Source organism: Sinohyriopsis cumingii, chromosome 16, assembly GCF_028554795.1.
Source record: "Sinohyriopsis cumingii isolate HCF-2022 chromosome 16, ASM2855479v2, whole genome shotgun sequence".
Classification (NCBI taxonomy): Eukaryota; Metazoa; Mollusca; class Bivalvia; order Unionida; family Unionidae; genus Sinohyriopsis; species Sinohyriopsis cumingii.
This window is the reverse complement of record NC_142976.1, coordinates 18940180-18961136: the sequence shown is the minus strand read 5'-3', so window position 1 is coordinate 18961136 and position 20957 is coordinate 18940180. Positions and strand designations below refer to the sequence as shown.

The following is a 20957-nucleotide window of genomic DNA, read 5'->3' as shown; positions in this document are numbered from 1 at the left end:
TGAAAGAATAATTTTTCTTTTCTACAGAGCGTAAAATAACATGTAAAAAATTATTCAGGGATAACACTGGGCTTCACCAATATCACAAATTGTGATTTGTTTTTCATTTGCAACACAATATACCAGCTGGTGATTTTTTTGGCAACATTGTTGTCTGTTTAAACTTGTATATATACAATTAGGGCATAACCGACTTTTGATCCGGAAATTGGATTCCACCGGATAGTATGAACTTCCGATTAATCGGAGTCGGACAAGGCAGGAACGACCGATTCGGATAATAAAAATAATAAAGTTGAATTTCTATAGCACCGTGTCTAACACTGTGTATCATTCGATAGTGCGTTAATAAAGTTAAATAAGAAGTCAGAAAAGTCCAATATGGTCAACGCAACGGGGTGAAACGATAATACTTGAGTTAGACCGAAAGATTTAAATTTATTAAAATATATAATACAGTCCTACCCGTTTATGTCAACATCCTCAATAATGAAGGCATAATATTGAATACATTGACACATGCTAATGAGGTATTAAAAGAAAATGATTCCGCAAGAGGCCAACTTTATAGGACCAAACAAAAGCCTGTTTTATTTTTATTTGACCGCGACATTAAAGCATGGCGGCAAGATCAGCTAATTGTTGAATAAAGTACAGGATGGAACTGGCCGCTTGCCGACATAAATGATTAAGGCGGGAAAATAAAAGCCTGGCGGCAAGATCAACTAATTGTTGAACAAAGAATGGGTCGGAACTGGCAAAAAAATAAAAAATTTCATGGATTCTTTGTGGCTTTGAACTTCGTTGCATTTTGCTATAGTCCTGCCATATCCTTCCCCTTGTGACATTGGTGTGATATGCAAAACGTGTGTAACACGGTTTAAAAAGTTGATTTGAAAAACCTTTTAATTTAGCATTTCCGATTAATTGAATCGTATCCGGAATCGGAAAAATTTCATGCCCAAAATCCGGAATCGGAAATCAGTAGAAAAATGCTAATCGGTTATGCCCTATATACAATCTTAGGTTTTGAATAGAGAAATTCAGAGACACAATGAAAGGAAGTCTCAAACTTGATATATAATGCGCTGGAATCTATTGTTACATAGACAAATTCTTGTTCATATTGACAAACCATCGTAACAATGCATTGTTATATAATAATCCACTTATACTGACAGCTGGCTTGAGTTCTGTGTTGCTATGATACACACCATTAGTCATGCTATCAGGACTAGCTACAATTGACTAACCTTTGAAGGCAGGAACTAACTGCTACAGTCGACCAAACAATGGTTAATTCTTTTTTTAAAAATGTATGTAGAAAAAAATAGTTTTGCTGAAACTTCAAAGAAAACTGAATATCTTTGAAGTACTGTAAATACTAAGCAAGTAAAAGAGAATTCAGTCTCAGTGTTATAGTTATTTGATGTTGCCACTGCAACATGAAACAGGCATTTGTTAAGGTTCTCCAAAACTGTCTTTTAGTGGTACCTTCAAGAACACATGCACCCTTCATCAAAGAAGCTGACTACAATCTTCAGTAAATGCAAAGAACCTTTCTTCAAAGAAAATAAAACTGAAATAAAAGCAGTAACATCTGGAGGAGTGTTGCATTTTCCAAAGTGACTGGAACATGTTTATTATGTCCTGAAAGTTTCCTTTTTGCTGGAAAAAAGTTTATGCTTGTGATTGCTACCAACTGTGGCATACAGTGCAAATAAAGTTTTCATTCTTTTGAAACTATAGATATCTGGCCATTGAGTTAATTGAAGATGGGGTATCTCGCAAAGATGTTTGGTAAAGTTTTTAATTTGTAAAAATTTTATAGTTTTCCTATAAATAGCTTCATGTCTTGGGTAGCCTCAGCAAGATGATAGCTTCCTCCGGCTGTCCAGAATCCAGTTTTAGTACACCTGTTGTATGTATTAAAAAAAACTGTAGCCACATACTACTGGTGACAGTATCATAGTGAATTGTTTAGTAACAATCAGATATAAATCAGGTTAGGAATAACATTTTTTAATTTGCTATATTTGTGTTTTCTAATGGGGTGTGACTGATATATGAATAACATAGTATGTGATTTATACTTTTTCATGTACATGTACAGTACTTCACAGATTATGGAATGTTCTACACAAATATAAGTTGTTAGAATACAAGTGTACCGTATTTCAGACTAGTTTATCTTCATTAATTCAAAAGCTTGTATTTCTGCATCTCCTTTTATTACCCACCCACCCCCAGCCATTTTTTGGGTACATGATTATTTTCTTCAGAACAGGCTCTGTGTTACATGTTTAGGCTCAAATAAACGGTAACACAGAAAGAGTGAAAACAACAAGCTTTTTAAAATTTAACAAATAATTTATTTTCCTGTAAAATTCTGTAAAAATGAAAAAAGAAGAAGAACTTACAGTTTCAAGAATCAGATCCAAAAATAATCTAAGAATACTCCACGAATTGCAAAAGTCCTAGTAATTAATGTTCTAATAATTTAAAGTCTGAATCCTGATGGAAAATCCAAGATGGATGACGATGATGTATGCTGTAGTCAGTACTGTGCTTATCTACAGTTCCTTGTAGAAATACAAATAATGGCACTCCGGTGTTGGAAATCCAAATTAAATTTGTAAGCAGTGTCTTTCCAAAATTTCTGTATGAGCACTCCTAAAAATATTTCCAGAGAATAAAGAATTGATCCTTTTAAAATCCAACTGATCTGAAGAATTATTATAGCTCAAATCTGGCTACAACAAATTAACTTTACATCAGTATGAAAAGCCCAAAACTGAGAAATCTCTCTCCAAACAAAGATTATATTGTATCATAAGACGCAGTTTCGAAATTCCCACAAGTTGCAAAATCGGGGTGGGGTGGGTCACATGATCATGTTTATATCACATACACAGAATATGGCCTTGATTAGACCAGTGGTTTTATTCCCAGAATAAAAATATAAAAAAAGTGTTTACTTCTTAACCCACGTAGTTCCATCATGACCTTGACAACAACCAATCATTTTAAAATAAAATAGAACTTTGTTTACTAATTCTGAATCCAGGTCAGAATTTAAATCAACACTTGTTGTTTATAAACTAACAGTCAAGGTCAAACAATTTTCTGAAAAAGTATCATCTAGTGAATAAATTTACATTAGCATGTAAGAAAAATAAAAATTTAAAACTGGCAAACAAACAATTAAATTCAAATATATATATTAAATCAGATATGTGTAAATCTCTTAGTGTAGAGATATTAGTGTGTATTTTAGAATCTTGATATAACATTGGGTATATTTTAAATTGTTTATACATGTAGTTTTGGTGACTGCCCATTTAAAGTATTAAAATCTATAAAGTGTGTGATTGAAATAGGACTTTTCCTTGAACTCTAATTTCTAACAAATGCTTCACTTCAAGTCAAATGAGACTAAAATAATTCTCTTGCAATGACAGTTGTGTGTATATTTCAAATGCCTGAACCCAGTTTGGGAGTAAACCTTTTGATAGTGAGTGAGTTCTTTAAAGTCATTTTCTAAAGAACAGAGGAAGAAAAAAAATGAAATAAACTCAGTATTCATTGAAACATTTGTTTGATAACTAAGACTTTGCTTCACTGCATAGCAGAAAGCAGGGAGTAGAATGATTGATTGTTTTAGCCAATCTCTCCTCCCCTACAGCTTTGTTCCAGTCAGTGTTAACACTGGAAGAACAGTTTCCTGTGTATATGTGAATGATCTGAAGGTAAAAAATAGAATGGGTTAAGATGAAGGGTGGTGTGGGGCTTGTTTTACATGTATGTGGCATCACAAAAGCTAAAAATAGAAAGGGTTAAGATGAAGGGTGGTGTGGGGTTTGTTTTACATGTATGTGGCAACACAAAATCTTCCGACAATTCGGTCCATAAACTTGTTTCAGCACAAATGTATGATGACTGATTTAGTAGGCATTGATAATCTATTGCTTTTGCTTAAAATGATAGGGCAAATTAATCAGTTTATAAATTCTGGTAAGAATTTAATTTTTTTCAGACTGCCACATCATTGCTTGACGTCTGAACACTAAATCTTGAAGCTAATTCTATTTATTTAACTCTGGACTTAATCCTGGCAGGGGTTTCTAGTTTTCCTTAAACAGAAAAAGCTCTACATTTCTTTATCTTACCGTTGTAAATACCTACTGATCAACACTTTGATTGACCCCTATTTTATTTGAATGACTTCAGCAAGAATAATTGTTAAGGAACAACAGGGTCATTTTTATAGGACATGCAAGACTATTTACTTGTCAACTGACTGTGATAATTGATAATACCACAAAGTTATGTGTCTGTATTGCTGGATTTCTCTTTTTTTTTCTATGAAAAAATCATTATCCATAATTTGAAGAACCTTTTAGTGGTGAGATTAATTTTGATGATTAGCAATTACTGAAATTAATTGATTTATAAATTCAGATGAGAATCTTGTTTTCCTTGAGCGAAAATTGTACACAGAATGCATTGAAGAAAAATGGAGAAGACTTAGTGGCTTTATTGTTCATAGTTCAGTAACAATAAGATTTACAAAAATCAGCTTTTTAAAGAGCTGACTTCTTTCATAATTAGGCAAAGAATTTAAGATGAAAGGGCAGTGATTGACTACTGACACATTTGAAATGAATATTCGCAAATCATAGAAACTTTGAACATCTTTATTTATATCAACAAAGATGCAGTCAAATTGATGATTTTTGTTCAAGAATGTCACATCTTGCCAAATTATTAAAACAAACTCTTGTTTCTTTTGGCTCAAAACTTTGTACTTCTTCAAGATATAAGTTAAATTATCATATATCTTGGAAACCATACTATGATTGCATTATTTGAATTTTTGCAGGATCTCTTCCTCAGAGTGATAAATAACATTGTACGTGTTAGTTTTGGTACTTTGAAATACTTTTCATATTATTTCATGAACAAATATACAAATATTCCAGAGCCACACAGTTGTGTTATATCTGAATTCATGCTATAATAATAATAGTAACTATTTTGGGATTATTGTATTGAAAGTGAATATTGAATGTAAAAATAGCTTCTGGTGCATAAACAATGGCTCGTTCAGAGTCACTGCACAAAAAGACAAAAGGTAGCTAATATAAATTTTGTTTAAAGGGAACCTAGATACATGTATGTCTGTTAGCTGTCAGGAAGCAAAGACATATCTGTGATACTTTCAGTCTTTTTAGAGTACCAAAAAGGAGAAATAATAAAATATTCTGTGAAATTTGAGTAAGTACATTAGATTGTTTCCATAGTTGTCTAGTCAGCGTCGCACATAGGGTTCCAGATACAAATGACACCGTGGCCCTCTGTCTCACAGTTCTAGAGAGCACACAGAATTTGAAAGGGACAAATAATGTCTGTGTGTGGGGGTGGATGATCTGGATTTTACCAGCAAATCATAGGAAATTACTGATGATGAAATCAATTTTTGTTGCCAAGAATGCTTTCATTACTTTGGCGACGTAATGTATCATCGCAGCCACAAATGAGTCTCAGATGAACATTGCTGTCAGTTTGTTTGATTTTTAAGTAACAACATGAAGTGTTAAGTTTTTAAAAAAATTCAAACCTACTGAGTGTCGATGAGAAGACAAAACATAAAAATAAAATAAATTTTAAACAATTACGAACAGAAACCTCTAAAACAGCAAACTCGTCTTGAAGGGAAGGGAAGAAAATTGCTTATTCTAAAGTTTTGACATAAATATTTATAAATATAAATATAAATATATTCTCTTTAACCTTGATTGGTAGAGCTAATTGTTTAGCTGGGGGGTACGTTCCTTTGATATTTAAAAAAAGATTTAACTCCAAACGATACCACTTTCTATTAATTATTTAACTCCTGATCATAGTTTTCTTCATTATAGTAAATTATACGAACCTTTTCCCATATTTGTGTTCATGAACGAAACATATCTCTCATTTTATGTCCGTCGAGAAAGAATTCTTTTTTTTGTTGTTGGTTAAACTGGTTAATTATAACTCTTGCTTTTAAAATCTAATGTAACAAACAAAATGTAACCGTACCAATATTTCTAAAGTGACCATTCGAATACCATCATGTGAATTAACATATATGCATGTTTGTTCCAGCTGTATTGATGTGTGTGCGTTTGTGTATTTTGAATTGCTAACGTAGCTTTAATGCTTTTTCAGTCATATTTCAACAATGTCTATAGTGTGGCAGTTTATTGTGATGCTGGGTACTGGGGCATCATGTTGCAGACAATAGCATCATGTCCCACCCAGTAACATTATTCTGACACCAGGCCAACCAGTCCTAACACTAACCTCTTAATGCTGAGTGCCAAGTGTAGCAGCTGGTATAACTCAGGCGGGTTTTGAACCTGTGACCTCGTGCATCCGAGGTGGATGCTCAAACCACTTATGCTACATGATCAGTAGGACAAATAATCATGGATAGAAGCACACCCAAGGGGCACACAAGAAATTGGGGGACATGGAGTTCGCAAATTGCAGCAATTCATTGCTCTAATTTCAACATCGTCAATGTACATTCATACAATATGAAAACAAATTTGTCATTTGGGTTCACTTCTGCCATATGTTAAAATCAGTAGCAGATTGTGTGCCATATTCCAATATACCATCATAGGATTTTGATGCTGATCTACCATTAAATATGTGGCCATTACTAAAAGTTAAAAAACAAACATTTACACAATTTTGTTTAAAAGAGGTCTTTCAGTATTTGACAAATGATGTTGATGTAACATCAGATATGGATAAAAATATAAAAACTGGAGGAACCTTGAAACTGCTTTTATATAACACATGCAGTCAGCAGGTTTTGGAAGAGGATTCTTGAAAAAAAAATGCATCCTATTGATCAAAATAATTGTGTCAGTTGCTTTTGCATTTGGCTATTAGCCAAATGTCAGCCAGGTTTAGTCACCTGAGGCATTCTTGAGTCTCTTGTTCAAATTTATAATGGCTTATTTAGCAAAGGGCTAATAAACAATAAGTTGTGATTACCCTACCTCCGACAAGTTTCTGGCAATGAAAGTGAAAATACAAAGCTCCGAGCCCCCAGTCAGCGATGCCGACAGTTAAATTACTAACTACACAAAAGGTGAAATTCAAGTAAACAACAGATTTAATGCCATTCAATTATAGATAATCCTTCCTCAAATGAAATTCAATGTTCAAAACCCTATCACTCATCTTTCACTTGACCAAGTGATGACCTATTTCATCATCTGACTTAGTGTCCTGTGTTTCTACTCATCTGTAGTATTTCTTGACTGGTACCCAGTACCTCTTCAGTCCAACAACCACATCCTTCACCCTTCCACTAACTCCACTTCTGGTCTCTCCTTTTCTTGTCTTCCAGAGACTCGGGACCAACTGTACCAGGGTAATTCCCAGAATAACAATGTTTCCCGCCAATTTTGAATGACGTCGAGTAGCTTATAACTTCCTTATGTAATTACCGCAGGATGGTTTAGCACTATTGACGTTTAGTTTCAAGACACTAGATTTAAACTTGTGATTCCAATGGTGGCCATGTCTTGCTCAATTCCGAGTGGATGTCGATTCACCCATGGTCTACATAATTAGCAGACATAGCCCCCTCCCTGGCAGTCTGTCAAGGGTGGATTTATGAGCCCCCACTTGATGTTCCTTTGAGCCCAACGCCGGCAATTCATGCCACTTACCTGTGAATCGCTTGCAGCCAAATAAGGCGCCAGTAACAAGTTCCTATGGTCATGTTATATACAACTGGTTTCCCACCCGTCTTTTTGATGTCGGCTTACACTTGCATCATTTATAAAGCAAATAATTAGCCTCAGGGTCTAGCATATACATGTTGCAATCTGGCTATTGTTCCTTGCTTATAACATGACAGTTTGTCATGTGGAAACTTGTTATGAGATCAGTCCTTGGGGTAGGAAAAAATACCTGATTACTTTGTTATGACCTTAAAATTATTTTATTTTTATTACAATTTTCCTTTACTCAGAACATAAATATCTTAGACTTTGAAATTTTCTGTAATATCACACAGCCTTCCTCAGCAATTACTCTTGATCATGTGACTTATCCTCATATCATGTGACAATTATGAATCATGTGATCAACAGTACTCATTGATGAAGGCAGTGTGATATTTTTGAAAATTTTAAACTTTGAAGATATTTATGGTCTGACGAAAGGGAAAATTCTAATATTCATGAACTATCCAGGGCAAGGAAACAACCTTTTCAGTTAATTTTACTTTGTCCTGAAGTTGCTTATCATTTCAGTGTCCTCATGAAAATCAAATAAAAATAATGTGCATTGAGATAGGTGAGGTCATTGGTATGGTAAATTTTGTATGTTTGCTAACTAGACATGTAACAAATAACATTTTTTTATTATTTAAAAGTTAGGGCTGTACTACTTATGGTATTTGATTGCGCATAGCAAGAGTTCCATGGAATGTAGTCTAAATTTTTTTTGAAGCTATGGACTTGTACAAAACCTTTAATACATATATTGAAGTGACACTGCCATTGGATGACATGAGGTTTTGCTTGCAGTGTTTCACCATCATTTTTATAGAAAAAGGCGACCAAAAAATGGTTGCATTTAAAAGTAGTTTTTTGTTTGTGTTTAACTACGACTCTGTCTCTATTGATTGATAGTGGGTAGTCATATTTAGTCTGATGTTTCTCAAAGATGAATAGATGAGAGTGAACATTTTGGATATTGGTGTAGCATCATAGGGTTTGGGGTTGGGTGGTAATGGTCAAATGATTTTGTAAAAAGTGTCTGAAAATTTGTTATCTATCACTAGTTTAGTGTTTGTTAATATTTTGTATATATTTTGTTTTGTTAAATCCTTCTGCATATCATTAGGCCAGCAAAAATGTTTGATATTACAATATTTTAATTTCTTTTTTTATTGTCTTGCAGGGCAAATTAGCCTCCCATGATAACATTAGGTCAGGTCGTTCAAAGTCAGCACGTAGGGCTGCCTCCGCCAGGGCAAGAAGTAAAAGCCCTAGTGAGCCTTGGGTACCACCGCCAGGAAGGGCTACTAAAGGAGCAAAGGTATCTTGGCAGGTGTGTGGTGCTGTTCCTTTTGATTAACTTTCACAGCCATGTGTAGTGTGTGCATTATCTGAATCAAATATCACCTTATGTTCTGTCCATATTTACTTTGAAAGAAAACATTTTTTTATGATAGTCATGGCCTTTGCTGCAGTCTAAAATATTTAGCAAAAATTGGAGCAAAATAGTTGTGATTTTTTAAAATTTAATTCTTTGTGGCCATTTTTTTTCTTCTTAGTTTTTATTGTGTTCTTTTTTACTACATGTATCAAATGTGCCTCATCCTTTTCCATCCTTTCTTCCCCATCATGTACTTTTCCTTAGTGTTATATACTCATAACTTATATATCCATCTACCAAATGATATTGAACTTCTTTAAAATAAATATTCCAAATTTTGATGTACTTTCTATTTAAAAATGAGATCTCATGACAGGTGAAAGAACTTGCATGTAAGAAATAGTGACAGGTACAATATTTAATTTGCCTGTATATTCCTCCACTGTACTAAGCTGCCAGATCAACACATATTCCAGTGTATAGTAAGAGACACAAGAGCCATTCTTTCCATGGCCCTGCTAATATTTACAATAAATATTAAGAGATCAATGCAAGGTTGTAGGAAATCTCCAGGTGATGCATTATGTTGTATTTGCTTTTGCGCACTTTTGTCAAGTTTTGAATGTCTATGTTAACAATAGTGATCACCAAAACAACCTACAACAATTAGTTGTCATATGGGGGTGGGGTGATTGTAAGAAAAACAGCATATTTGGCATTTTAAAATTTAGGGACATGTATGTTGTGCAGATATTTGCTTTAAGTCATTGGTGTCAGCTACAATGTTACAATAGTATATTTTTGATGTTGCATAAATGATGTAACCAGCTAAACGTTTTGGAAGAATATAAATATGCAGAGATGTATAATTTAGCAATAAATCTAACTTTTATTACCTTATAAAGAAACTTTTACAGAAAAGGGGGATTAGTATAGAAAATACTTGCTGAAAAGAGGTCAGAAGAAAAGTTGATTAGGGCTAAATCAAACCAGTTTGTATATTTTCAGACAAGATTTGGTGACTACTATATGAATTCTAGCACCAGTATAGAATGTGCACCAGTTTGTCACTCATTAACTAATGGTAAAGGGCTATTGGGATCAGCAGTATTATTGATTGAACTACTTTGTCAGATAAATTTTGTTTCAGCCAAGTAAAATATGATGGAAGAGAACACATCATTTATAAAGTTGTTTTAGTTCATTTTACAGGCAAATTACCAGTTGTATTCATAAGATGGATCCAAAAGCAAATTGCACAGATCCAAATCTTTTGTCACATAATGTGCTGGCAGATCTGGGTCTATTCAGTTTTGTTAGGAGGAATCAGTAGAGCAAAGGTCATAAATCCTGATCTGATGGCACATTATGGAAAGGACAGTCAGATTCTGTGTTGTTTGCAGTTGGATCTAGCTTACATATCTGTTATGTACATAATAGTCATAAGAATCAACTGAAAGTACTTATGACCTGTAGCATATTTTATTTCTACATTTGCAGTGTAACGTTTCAGTTATTTAAAAGTGGGAACACGAAGATGATATACAGTTCAGTTTACAGTGAAACTATCCTATATTGATAGGTTTTATTTGCGAAAAGACCTTACTTGAATTAACTTATTTTCTTGTTTTGGATTACTGAAGTTTGAAGTTCGATTTTTGTTATTTAATTTAATCATATATACTCATGTCTAAGTCCTGTTGCAAGCAACACAGACCCTGATTTATTGTCACATGTTGCACCTGCAGATTAGGGTCTTTGTTTGTTCTACTGATTACTTCTAGCAAACTGCATAGACCCAGATCTGCTGGTGCATTATGCAATGTCAGGTCTGTGCAGCTTGCAGTTTGACTTGACTTATAAGTAAGTGTATGCATTATCCGTAAACTTTAGTAATGGGACATTGTTTCTTTTCATCTGTCATTCCATCCATCTGTCCATTATCACATATTCAAAACTGCTGGGTGGAAAATCACCAAACTTGGTGTATAGGTGTTCCATTAGGTATGTAGTTTGCCCATTTGTGACCATCTGCTAATGGGGTATGATTATAGGCCTCTGCCTTGAGCTCCATGAGATGTGGTCTTAGGCCAAAAAATTAAAAAATATTGCTATGAGTGACATTTAAATATTTTTGGACCAAATTTTGTACATGAATTTATAGGAAGAAGACACATAACTTATGCAGTTGATTTGGGTATGCATTATAAGAATAAGTTGGAGTGGGAGGGAAAGGTGTAATTAAAAAAAACATACAGGTAGTTCTAGTTTCTTGTTTCTTTGCATTATGATGTACTCACAGTTGTAAGAAATATATGACTTTCTTTTATAGTATTATAATAAAACTTAAAAGCCACCTAATGGTGTTGCTTATAGCAATTTTGTACCCTTTTACTCATCTAATATTTTTTCTCTCAATCTCGAATGTGCAAGTGGATATCACTGCTTGGGAGAAAAGCCAGTAAGAATGATAAAAGTAGTTCTAGGAGTAGAAAACAAAAAGTGTGGACCAACTCTTGGGTATGATTTTTCAGGTTTCTGCATGGCTCATGTTATGTTCATTTATGTTTGCATGTGGAAAAAATACATTATTGTTATTAATTATCACTGTTAAATTCACTAAAGTTGCCCTTGGAGACAAGATGGAGTATGCAGTCTGGTTGAATCACATTTTCTTTTGCATGCTGTCTGCTTTCTTGGGTGCAGTAGCAATGCAGGTAGACAGTTTATAGAAAAAGTGAACAGGTCCTCTTTATACGTCAATCTAGGCTTTTGAATGAACAGTATGCAAAAGATTTAATGACTGCATGTAGCTATAGTCTGGTTCCCATCTCTCATTAAGAGTGTCAACTTGCAGAAACCGTAGGAATGGGAACCTGTCTGTGTATAATGTGGAAAAATACATCCTGAACAATTGTCACTTATAAAGTTAACTTGCTTATTAACATAAACAGATGTATAAATTATTATATAATGTGCTTATCATAACAGATAACAGCCAAGACTGTCAATCTAATCACAATGATTTGCATTCAGTTGTATAATTAGACACTTACCTAATGTAAAAAAACCCACTTTACAACCATTATGGACTGTTCATTTAATGAAGGGGTGGTGGTACATTTTTGTGGATGAATAAATATTTGGTTCCCATCTAGTTTTAAAAAGAATAAACTTGCTCTGATAAAAAGATGAACCTGATCTATACATTATTTTATTTGCAACAAAAACACTATTGAGAGAAAAGAAAAAAATATCCTTGTTGGAAAAGAAAATAAACGTCCCAAATGAAAATGGTTGATACCATATTTTTGTCCTAAATTCCAGAAATCCAAATGAAATCAATCATTGACTGAAAACACCAGATAAGGAAACAATGTTGCAGTTGAGCTTGCAGGAATGCAAAGATTGATGTAGTATTTGTTTTTTTTTAAATTACATGATTAATGTGGAAATGAGGTGTCTAAAGCCATATCATATTTGGCCATATATATACAATATACATAAAATCACCCCAGAATATTACAAATGATGTCATAATAGTCACTGGCATAGTGTTTGAAGCATCCAGATGTACCTTATAGTCATTTTACAGACTTAAATATAAGTATGTTTTTGTCACGGAACTGATGCTTTTGGATGTAACCATTTAAAATAGAATTCATGAAGCCTGTAAAAAATGGAAATGTTTTGTCAAGGCTTACAAATTAATGAAAATTATATTACTCAATTTATTAATTGGATTTGAAAACAGCACTCGTGTAGGGTTGTCTGTTTAGGTACTTCTTTCAGGAGTGGAAAAGCTTATGCATGGGCCTGTTGTCTATGTATTATCACAATTTTGTAACCATTACTCTTCCTAAACTACTTGGAGGACTGCCGTGAAACTTTACACAGAGATTCTTCCCAGGGTCTAATGATTCTAAATGAAAATTGTGCCACTTTTACTTCCAGTATGACAACACTATGGCCAATTTTAAAATCTTGTTTTTTTTTATACTTCTGAGTAGACAATCCTATTGACAGGGTGTTTTACTAAAAGATTTCTTATAGTGTGTAGTTTGTACTAAATAAACATGGTGTTGATCTGACATCCAGTACAGACACTAGTGGTCATTTTGACAATTATGATGTTACCAGTCCTCCTAAACATGTGTTCATATCAACATGGGTTTTTCACTAAAAGACTTCTTATGATGTCTAATTGGTCTAAATGAAATTATGCTGATATGACATCCAAATAAGGTCACCACAGCAGCCAGTTTGAAAACCTCTGCAGAAAATCTTTGCTTATCACTGTCTCCTAAATGGATGGTTGTATCAACATGGGATTTTCAATAAAAGACTTCTTATGATTTCATGTTTTTAATCAAATTGGTGCTGGTCTGGACTCCTATTGCCATCATGTTGACCATCTTGAAAATCTTTTACGGTAAATCAGTTTTTTGAGACTTGATTCTCAGTGCCCTTATTTATTAATTATATAGTGTTATGACCTGTCATGAGAGACCACTTGTCATGAAAGACTGTTATTTTTGGGCAGGCAGGTTGCTCCTTCAGTCAGTCCTTCAGCTAAATGGATTCCTATAGCAACATGGTGTTCTGACCTGTTAGGTGCAGTCTATCTGTTTGACCTATTGGGTCTTTCTGTTGACTTCGGGGAGAGGCAGGGACCAAGGGTATACTAACTAAATCACTAAGCCATAATGTAATCAACTGTTTATCTTCAAAATACATGCTAGTTCTGTCCACCTTTTTAAATTCTACACTAATGTTTTTCTACATTGTTTCTCACTATATTTGTCCACTCAGAATATATATCTATCACTCTATTATGTCTATTAGGTATTCCTTCTCTTAACTTGCCATCTCATATATATCTGTCTGATTCTTATTTCCAAGTACATTTTATCATCTGCTGTTCCTTTTTCTTTTTCAGCCCTCTTTCTGCTTTGTGTCCTTCTGCTTTCTACCCCACAGTATATCTTGTATCTATCTATATACAGATATTGTAATCAGACAGCCTTTCCCCACATACAGATTATGATTGGCTAACCATTACTAGATGAATGACAGCTCCCTTTTCCCAGATCATACCATAACTAAATGGTGCTGAAACAGTGGGAATATGAGCCAGCTATCCAATGTCATGATGATGACCTCCTGTTTATCCAGATTTGTCAAAGCCTTCATGAAACCCAAAAAACTTGACTTGCTATTGATCTGTTCTCACACCCAACTTATATTAGTTTCTGTGATGCTGACATGTTTACCCAGATTTTGTCAAAGCCTTCATGAAACCCCAAAACCTTCACTTGCTATTGATATGTTCTCACACCCAACTTACATTAGTTTCTATGACGCTGATCTAGTTACCCAGATTTATCATTGCTTCCCTCACATCTGTCTCTGAAATTCCCATATTCACACACCCCACATATTACTAGTTAGAAAACCGATATTGGTACTGCTATATATTTTACTTTTTCCCACACTAAATTCTCTTTTGTCATATGTACTAAGAATCCCTTTGGTCATAGTGTTGTCACTTAAAAGCTTCTAATGATTGGTTTTAAATAAAAATGCTGCCAATCTGAAAACCATTATGGCTGCTGTGGTGGTCATCTTAAAAAATCTTATCACTACTTATCTTAAGCAGTCATAGTTATGGCATTTTTACTGAAAGAACTCCTTATAATGACTTGTTGGTCCTAATGAAAATGGCACCAATCAAACCTTCAATATGGCCATCATGGTAGCCATCATAAAAGTCCGTTTATGCCTACTTCTCATGAACAGAAGATTTTTTCTAAGATTTTGTATGATACCTGGTTGGTCTTATATAAAAATGGCACTGTTAGGCCTCCAACATGATGACCATTACAGCCATCTTGAAATTATTATCACTTCTCCTATTGAACGATAGTCATTACGACATGGGATTTATCCTAAAGCACATTTTTTATATGCAATTGGTCCTAAATGAAAAATGATGTCTGTGTGATTTCCCAAAATATGAAACATATTACTACAGGTACTTCTGATGAATGGATGACCATACTAATATTTGAAAAAATAATGAACACTTTTTTCTTGCTGTACATAATTATTCCATAGTATATTAAAATGATGCTGATTCAGTCATCAAAATGGCCACCTTAATGGCTATCCTAATAAAAAATTCTAGGGTCACTTATCCTGATTCACTGCTTGTATTGAAAAGAGATATTTCTTTTCACTAAAACACTATACCAATATGTAGATGTTTACAAATGAAAATGCTGCTCATCTGACCTCAAAGATGGCTCTCAAATTCAAACCACCCCGAGGGCTGCATGAGGGCATTTTTGATTGTCCCAGGGCAGCACTATCTTTGTTATCTCTCATGACACCTTGTGATGCCAATCATTTTGTGGGCCATAGGATATGGCTTGGTGGGCCACATGCAGCCTGTGGGCCATGTGTTTGAGACCCCTGCTCAATAGTAACTGAAATAAAATCTTGTTGCCACTACATTTTCATGAATTGTAACATTGACATAGTGTTTTCTACTGCAACACTTCTTGCAATCTTTAAATAGTTTTGAATGACATTGAGACAACTCCACTGATCTTCTGGATTCGGCCAATGTGGATATGTGAGAAAGCTTGCCAGTAGCTTCTCGAGGGTTGGTGGTTCTTTCCGGGGTTTTCCTGGGTTCTTCCTCCACCATTAATACTGGCCGCCATGTATAGCCTATCGTGTGCTGAAAAATGGCATTAAACCCAACAACAACAACAACAACATCATTGATCTTCTGTCAGTGAAATTAGGGTCATGACACAGAAATATGTGTCTTATTAACATGTTAACTCAAACATCTAACAAATATTTTTTAAAAACAAATTAGGTACATTTTGTTGAATTTCTTGAGAATAAAAATGTTTTTAGTACTCAGCAGTTTAAAGAATTAAAAGAAAGTGGCTTATCTTAGAATTTTTTTTTGTTCAGCATAGTATCAGCCCCTTGGGGTCTTTTGATATAATTATGTAATGTTGTAATAATGGTATGGTTTGCATGTAATTGCCTTGTTGAACCAATCAATTATATGTACAGTAGTCCCCTCATTATGCTAGTGTCTAGCTGATAACACATATAAGGTCATGGAGCCCATTGAATTCTTTAAAATTTGTTTTGTAATTTCTAAAGGCATTATTTCATTACATTTTAGTTTTTGCATAGTGAAAACCAACTGTAATGTCATTTCACATCATTATTTTCTTATGTTGTGTTTTTATGCTGTATTTATTTATGACACTCACTTTGCTTGAACATCCCTCTGTTTAAGGCCCTCTCACTCATAATGCAAGTCACTTTTAATGCTCCCAATATTAGTATTGTCTAGTCTGGCAAAATTCATTTTCCCTGTTTTAATAGCTACTATGGATAGTGTACTTTAGACTAATTCAGGCTGATTTTTTTTAGCACAAGGGAGCAGTCTTTTTAGCTAGCAGTGTGCTTAGATCATGTACAATTTCCAAAAGTACAATATCCATTGAAATGTCAGCCACATTACATTAAAGTAGGATAGAGGTATGCCAACATTCTCTCCAATGTGCATGTTTTGAATGTAAACAACTTCACCTTACATACATTACTCTCTCAAAAGTACATTATAACTGGTGAGCCCCCCCCCAAAAAAAAGAACATAGGTATTATTATTGTACGATTTAATTTTGATTGTATGGCTGAAACATTTAAATCGCAAGCATCAAAGTCCTTTTGAATAATTCTAATGTATTTTCCCCCACAGAACAGTATTTATTAGTGTCAGAGTCTCTAAAAAGTCCAGCCCCTCCCCCATGATAAAAAAGTGAGCTATTTTAAAAATGCACATTACATTTTGTCAACATAGCAACCAATGTTATGTTGAAAGACAGGAACATGAAACTTACCAGAATTATTCCTGAGATGTCAGCAATAAATTTTAGTTTGAAAAGGGATGAAACAGATGAGGTTCATAAAGGTCAAAGGTCAAAGTGTAAAATATTTGCCAATTGTTTAGTATGGAAAAAGTGAATTTGCTTTGTCACTATTTATTTTTTTAATTTCATTGCAAATAAATGAAAACATTTTCACTATATTTCTTTTACTTATTGCAACAGTTTTAAATATAAGTTGACTCTATTCCTATATTCTAAGACTTCTAATTTCCCCATAATTAAGGTCACTACTCACACAAACATGCCTCATGACAAATTATGTATGCAAGAGCAAAATGAGTATAATTAGCTTATTTTCATGCTTAACATCAATTTTTTTTAATGTACCATTTTATTCAGAACATCATACATAATGATATGAAGATGAGAAAACTAATTGCATACATTTTTATAATTGTAGCGCTCTACAGTTTTTTGTATTTTGCATAGGGTTAAAATTTTAAAGATAAAGAATTTCTCCGGCTTAACTTACTGGTTATACTGGCTATTTATAAAAGACCTTGTATATCTCAGGTATAGTTCAAAGAACCTTTAATTCCCTTTATTTTGGTGTATGATTGATAGAAGTAATATTGGTTAAAGAATATACAGCTTGGCCTTACTCCAGATGTGCACCTTTCAAAAAGGTGCTATGTCCTTTTGGTCATTTTCACTTCCTGAACTTCAGAGGTAAATCATATAAAAAGAGCCGATAACTCTTTTACATTTTATGTATTTGTTAATTCATTCATTGCACTTTCAGAAGCTGGTATTGTCTAGTCTTGCAAAATTCATTTTCCCTGTTTTAATAGCTGCTATGGATAGTGTACTTTAGACTAATTCAGGCTGACTTTTTGAGCACAAGGGAGCAGTCATTTTAGTTAGCAGTGTGCTTAGATCATTTACAGTTTCCAAAAGTACAATATCCATAGAAATGTCAGCCACATTACATTGAAGTAGCATAGAGGCATGCCAACATTCTCTCCACTGTGCATGTTTTAACTGTAAACAACTCCACCTTACATACATCACACTCTAAAAAGTACATAATAACTGGTGAGCGCCCCCAAAGATGCCCAATGAAAGAGTCTGTGTTGTTGAAAGGCTTGATTGGGAAAGATGCCCATGTCATTACACAGTAGGTCCAATAAAGGTTTTTCAACACAACATTGACAAGTATAATATTAATTGCTGATGTACGTTTATTGGCACAGTAATCTTTTTATTATATGTTTATTCTTATATGGGAAAAGTGTATGTGGTCCCAGCAGATTTTCATACTGTTCTCTATCTGAGCTATGAACTGATACGTAGAATGATCAAATATAACTGTTCTTAGGTGATGAAATGTATAACAACAGCTTTTGCACCTCATCTGGGACAGGTTCAACTAACCATTCTTCAAATAGCACTACTTCAGTTTGGACTTTTGCTTTAGCTGATAGTCACATCTGACAGTACGCCATAATCAGCATCAGATTATGCAAGTTAAGTTTGATTTTCTGGTATGACCATACAGTACTGGTTTACCACATGTGAAATATTGTTTTGTGTTTCTTACTGTTTCTTCTTTCAGCCATACATCATTATTTTCTTGTACATGTATTATCATGCGGTATCTATTCTGTATATAATCTATTGAACAGTAAGAATGATGATACAATGAATTTACAGTTAATACCAAGTGAATTTTCATATTGGTGTCTAATGATTCGAATATGTAAATTATTATATAAATATTTTTAGTTACCTTTATGTAGTTTGATACTGATGCTGTATGGGATTTTATGGGGTAAGGTGTACCTTGCCTGATAGGAATTATACTCACCCTGTAAAATCCAGTATTGGCTCAGTCAGAAACCACATAATAAATTTATTCTACCAGAGACCTTACTTTAGAAACTTAAAGGTCACTGGCCATACTCCAACATTTTTTCTTTTTACATCAGATTTGCACTACATGATTAAAAGTAGTTATACTCACACAAAACAAATAAAGAAATTATCAAGTGTAGAGAAGAAATAATAATTTAATTACTTGAAATAGAAGTATACAATGCTGTTACTTCCCGTTAACTATGATTTCCCACCTATAGAGGATGCCAACCAGAAATGACGTACATTTGTCCCCAGAAGACGAAGTACATGCTTCTTGTTGTCAAAAAATAAAACACTATAAATTATGGATAGGGAATATTTAGAAGAAACTATTGAAAACTAATTTACTGTTCAGCCGTATATTGATGTGCGTGTACAATGCACTAGATTGTGTTGCTTTCAAAACTGTTTCATTGTTTCAATTTATTTTCAAAATTCCTGTTAATACAGGTAAAAAGAAATCAATGCTGGCTTCCCTGTTCAGCCAACTTTGTGGACAAAAAAAGAAGTTGGCTTCCTTATGTTGGCTGACTTCATAAAACAAATTCGGCACACTTAAAAAATCCAAAGTCAGTTTCCAGGGTTGGCTTGCTTTGTAATAAAATAACATTTGTATTTGATATCCTGTCAGTAAGTTTAAGCAAGGAGTTTATTGCTCGCTGCCAGTTGTATTTATTCATCACCCAGGCTTCTGTTTGTTTGCCATATGTAACCATAATTGACGTTTGCAGGGTATACAGTATATACAACAATAACTTGCTTTAATAATCCTTTTGTAACTCATGCTAGTGAAAAGATTATCATTTCCACTCACAGTAAATGTATTTTAAAATAATGATTTTTTTTTTGCGAGATACCGTCGTATAGTTAATCTGGACACAATACAATCATGGTCATTTTGCACCTTATAACTTATCATGCATGAATGGCAGGTGCCTTCAAGCAGTGGGGTGATATTCTTGTCTCTTTTGTGATTTTGTTATCTGATAAAAGTGATACACACTACAGTAAGGATGCATCCGCCAGCTGGCATCCATTACATATACAGAGTTTGTGAATGTATTTTTTTCTTTAATAAGTTTGGCATTGTGAAAAAAGAAGGAAGAAATGACAACAGTGCAAGGTTACTTTCTTTCATTTTTTTCTTCAGATAAATTTTTGTTTATCTATTTTATTTTACTTTGGTGGGGGGTCACAAATTCAACACAAAATTATCTCCTTTCTTATTTGCATAGAATAATGGAACAAATATGATTGACAATATTGACTAGTAATGACAAGCTTTCAGTTTATGCGCACACACACTAAGACATCAGCTTGAAAAATTAAAACAAACAATAAAAATTAACTGATAGGAGCTTCATATTGCAGCAAGTAAACACTGACAAAATGCTCAGCATTATTCTCTCTCTCTTGTGTAATTGAGTGTGTATTATATGCAGCAGTGTTAAAATTAAATATATTTGTTAGTATAATATCTCATGTATGCTACTCTTATAAAAATGTATAAGTATTCTGTAGAATATTATCTGTTAAGTATTATTGTTTTATAAATCAATATTGATAATTTGACCGAAGACTTAAATTGAGAATGTCGTTGTGCAGATGCATAATTTTTTAGCATAAAAATAAATGTATATAAATATATATACATAAAGATATGTCAGTTTGTGTTTTCTCATATATATGTAAGTTATGATTATTTTCTTTTAAAGAATATCAAGATACTTTAGTTTGTTTAAATTTGTTCAATTTTTTCCTAAAACCTATTCTATTTTTTCAACCTATAGAAATTATCAAAAACATTTTGTCCTCTCTCTCTCTCTCTCTCTCTCTATATATATATATATATATATATATATATATATATTAACAATTACATGGCATTTAAAGTGTTGGTATAAAGCAAATTGATATACCAATACTATTGGTATATCAATTGTGATC

General features: G+C 33.5%; 1 protein-coding gene across 2 annotated transcripts in view; it reads left to right on the top strand.

Moving 5' to 3' along the window:
* The window catches only part of LOC149780019 (outer dense fiber protein 2-like), a 139408-nt gene that overhangs the window by 4449 nt on the left and 114002 nt on the right, over window positions 1–20957 (top strand). The window contains exons 3-4 of one of the 2 annotated variants that reach the window (XM_089936765.1): window positions 8974–9123; window positions 11605–11691. In XM_089936765.1, the coding sequence (XP_089792891.1) occupies window positions 8974–9123; window positions 11605–11691 (237 nt within the window). The remainder of the gene's footprint in view (window positions 1–8973; window positions 9124–11604; window positions 11692–20957) is intronic. The other variant, XM_089936766.1, reaches the window with a different exon arrangement.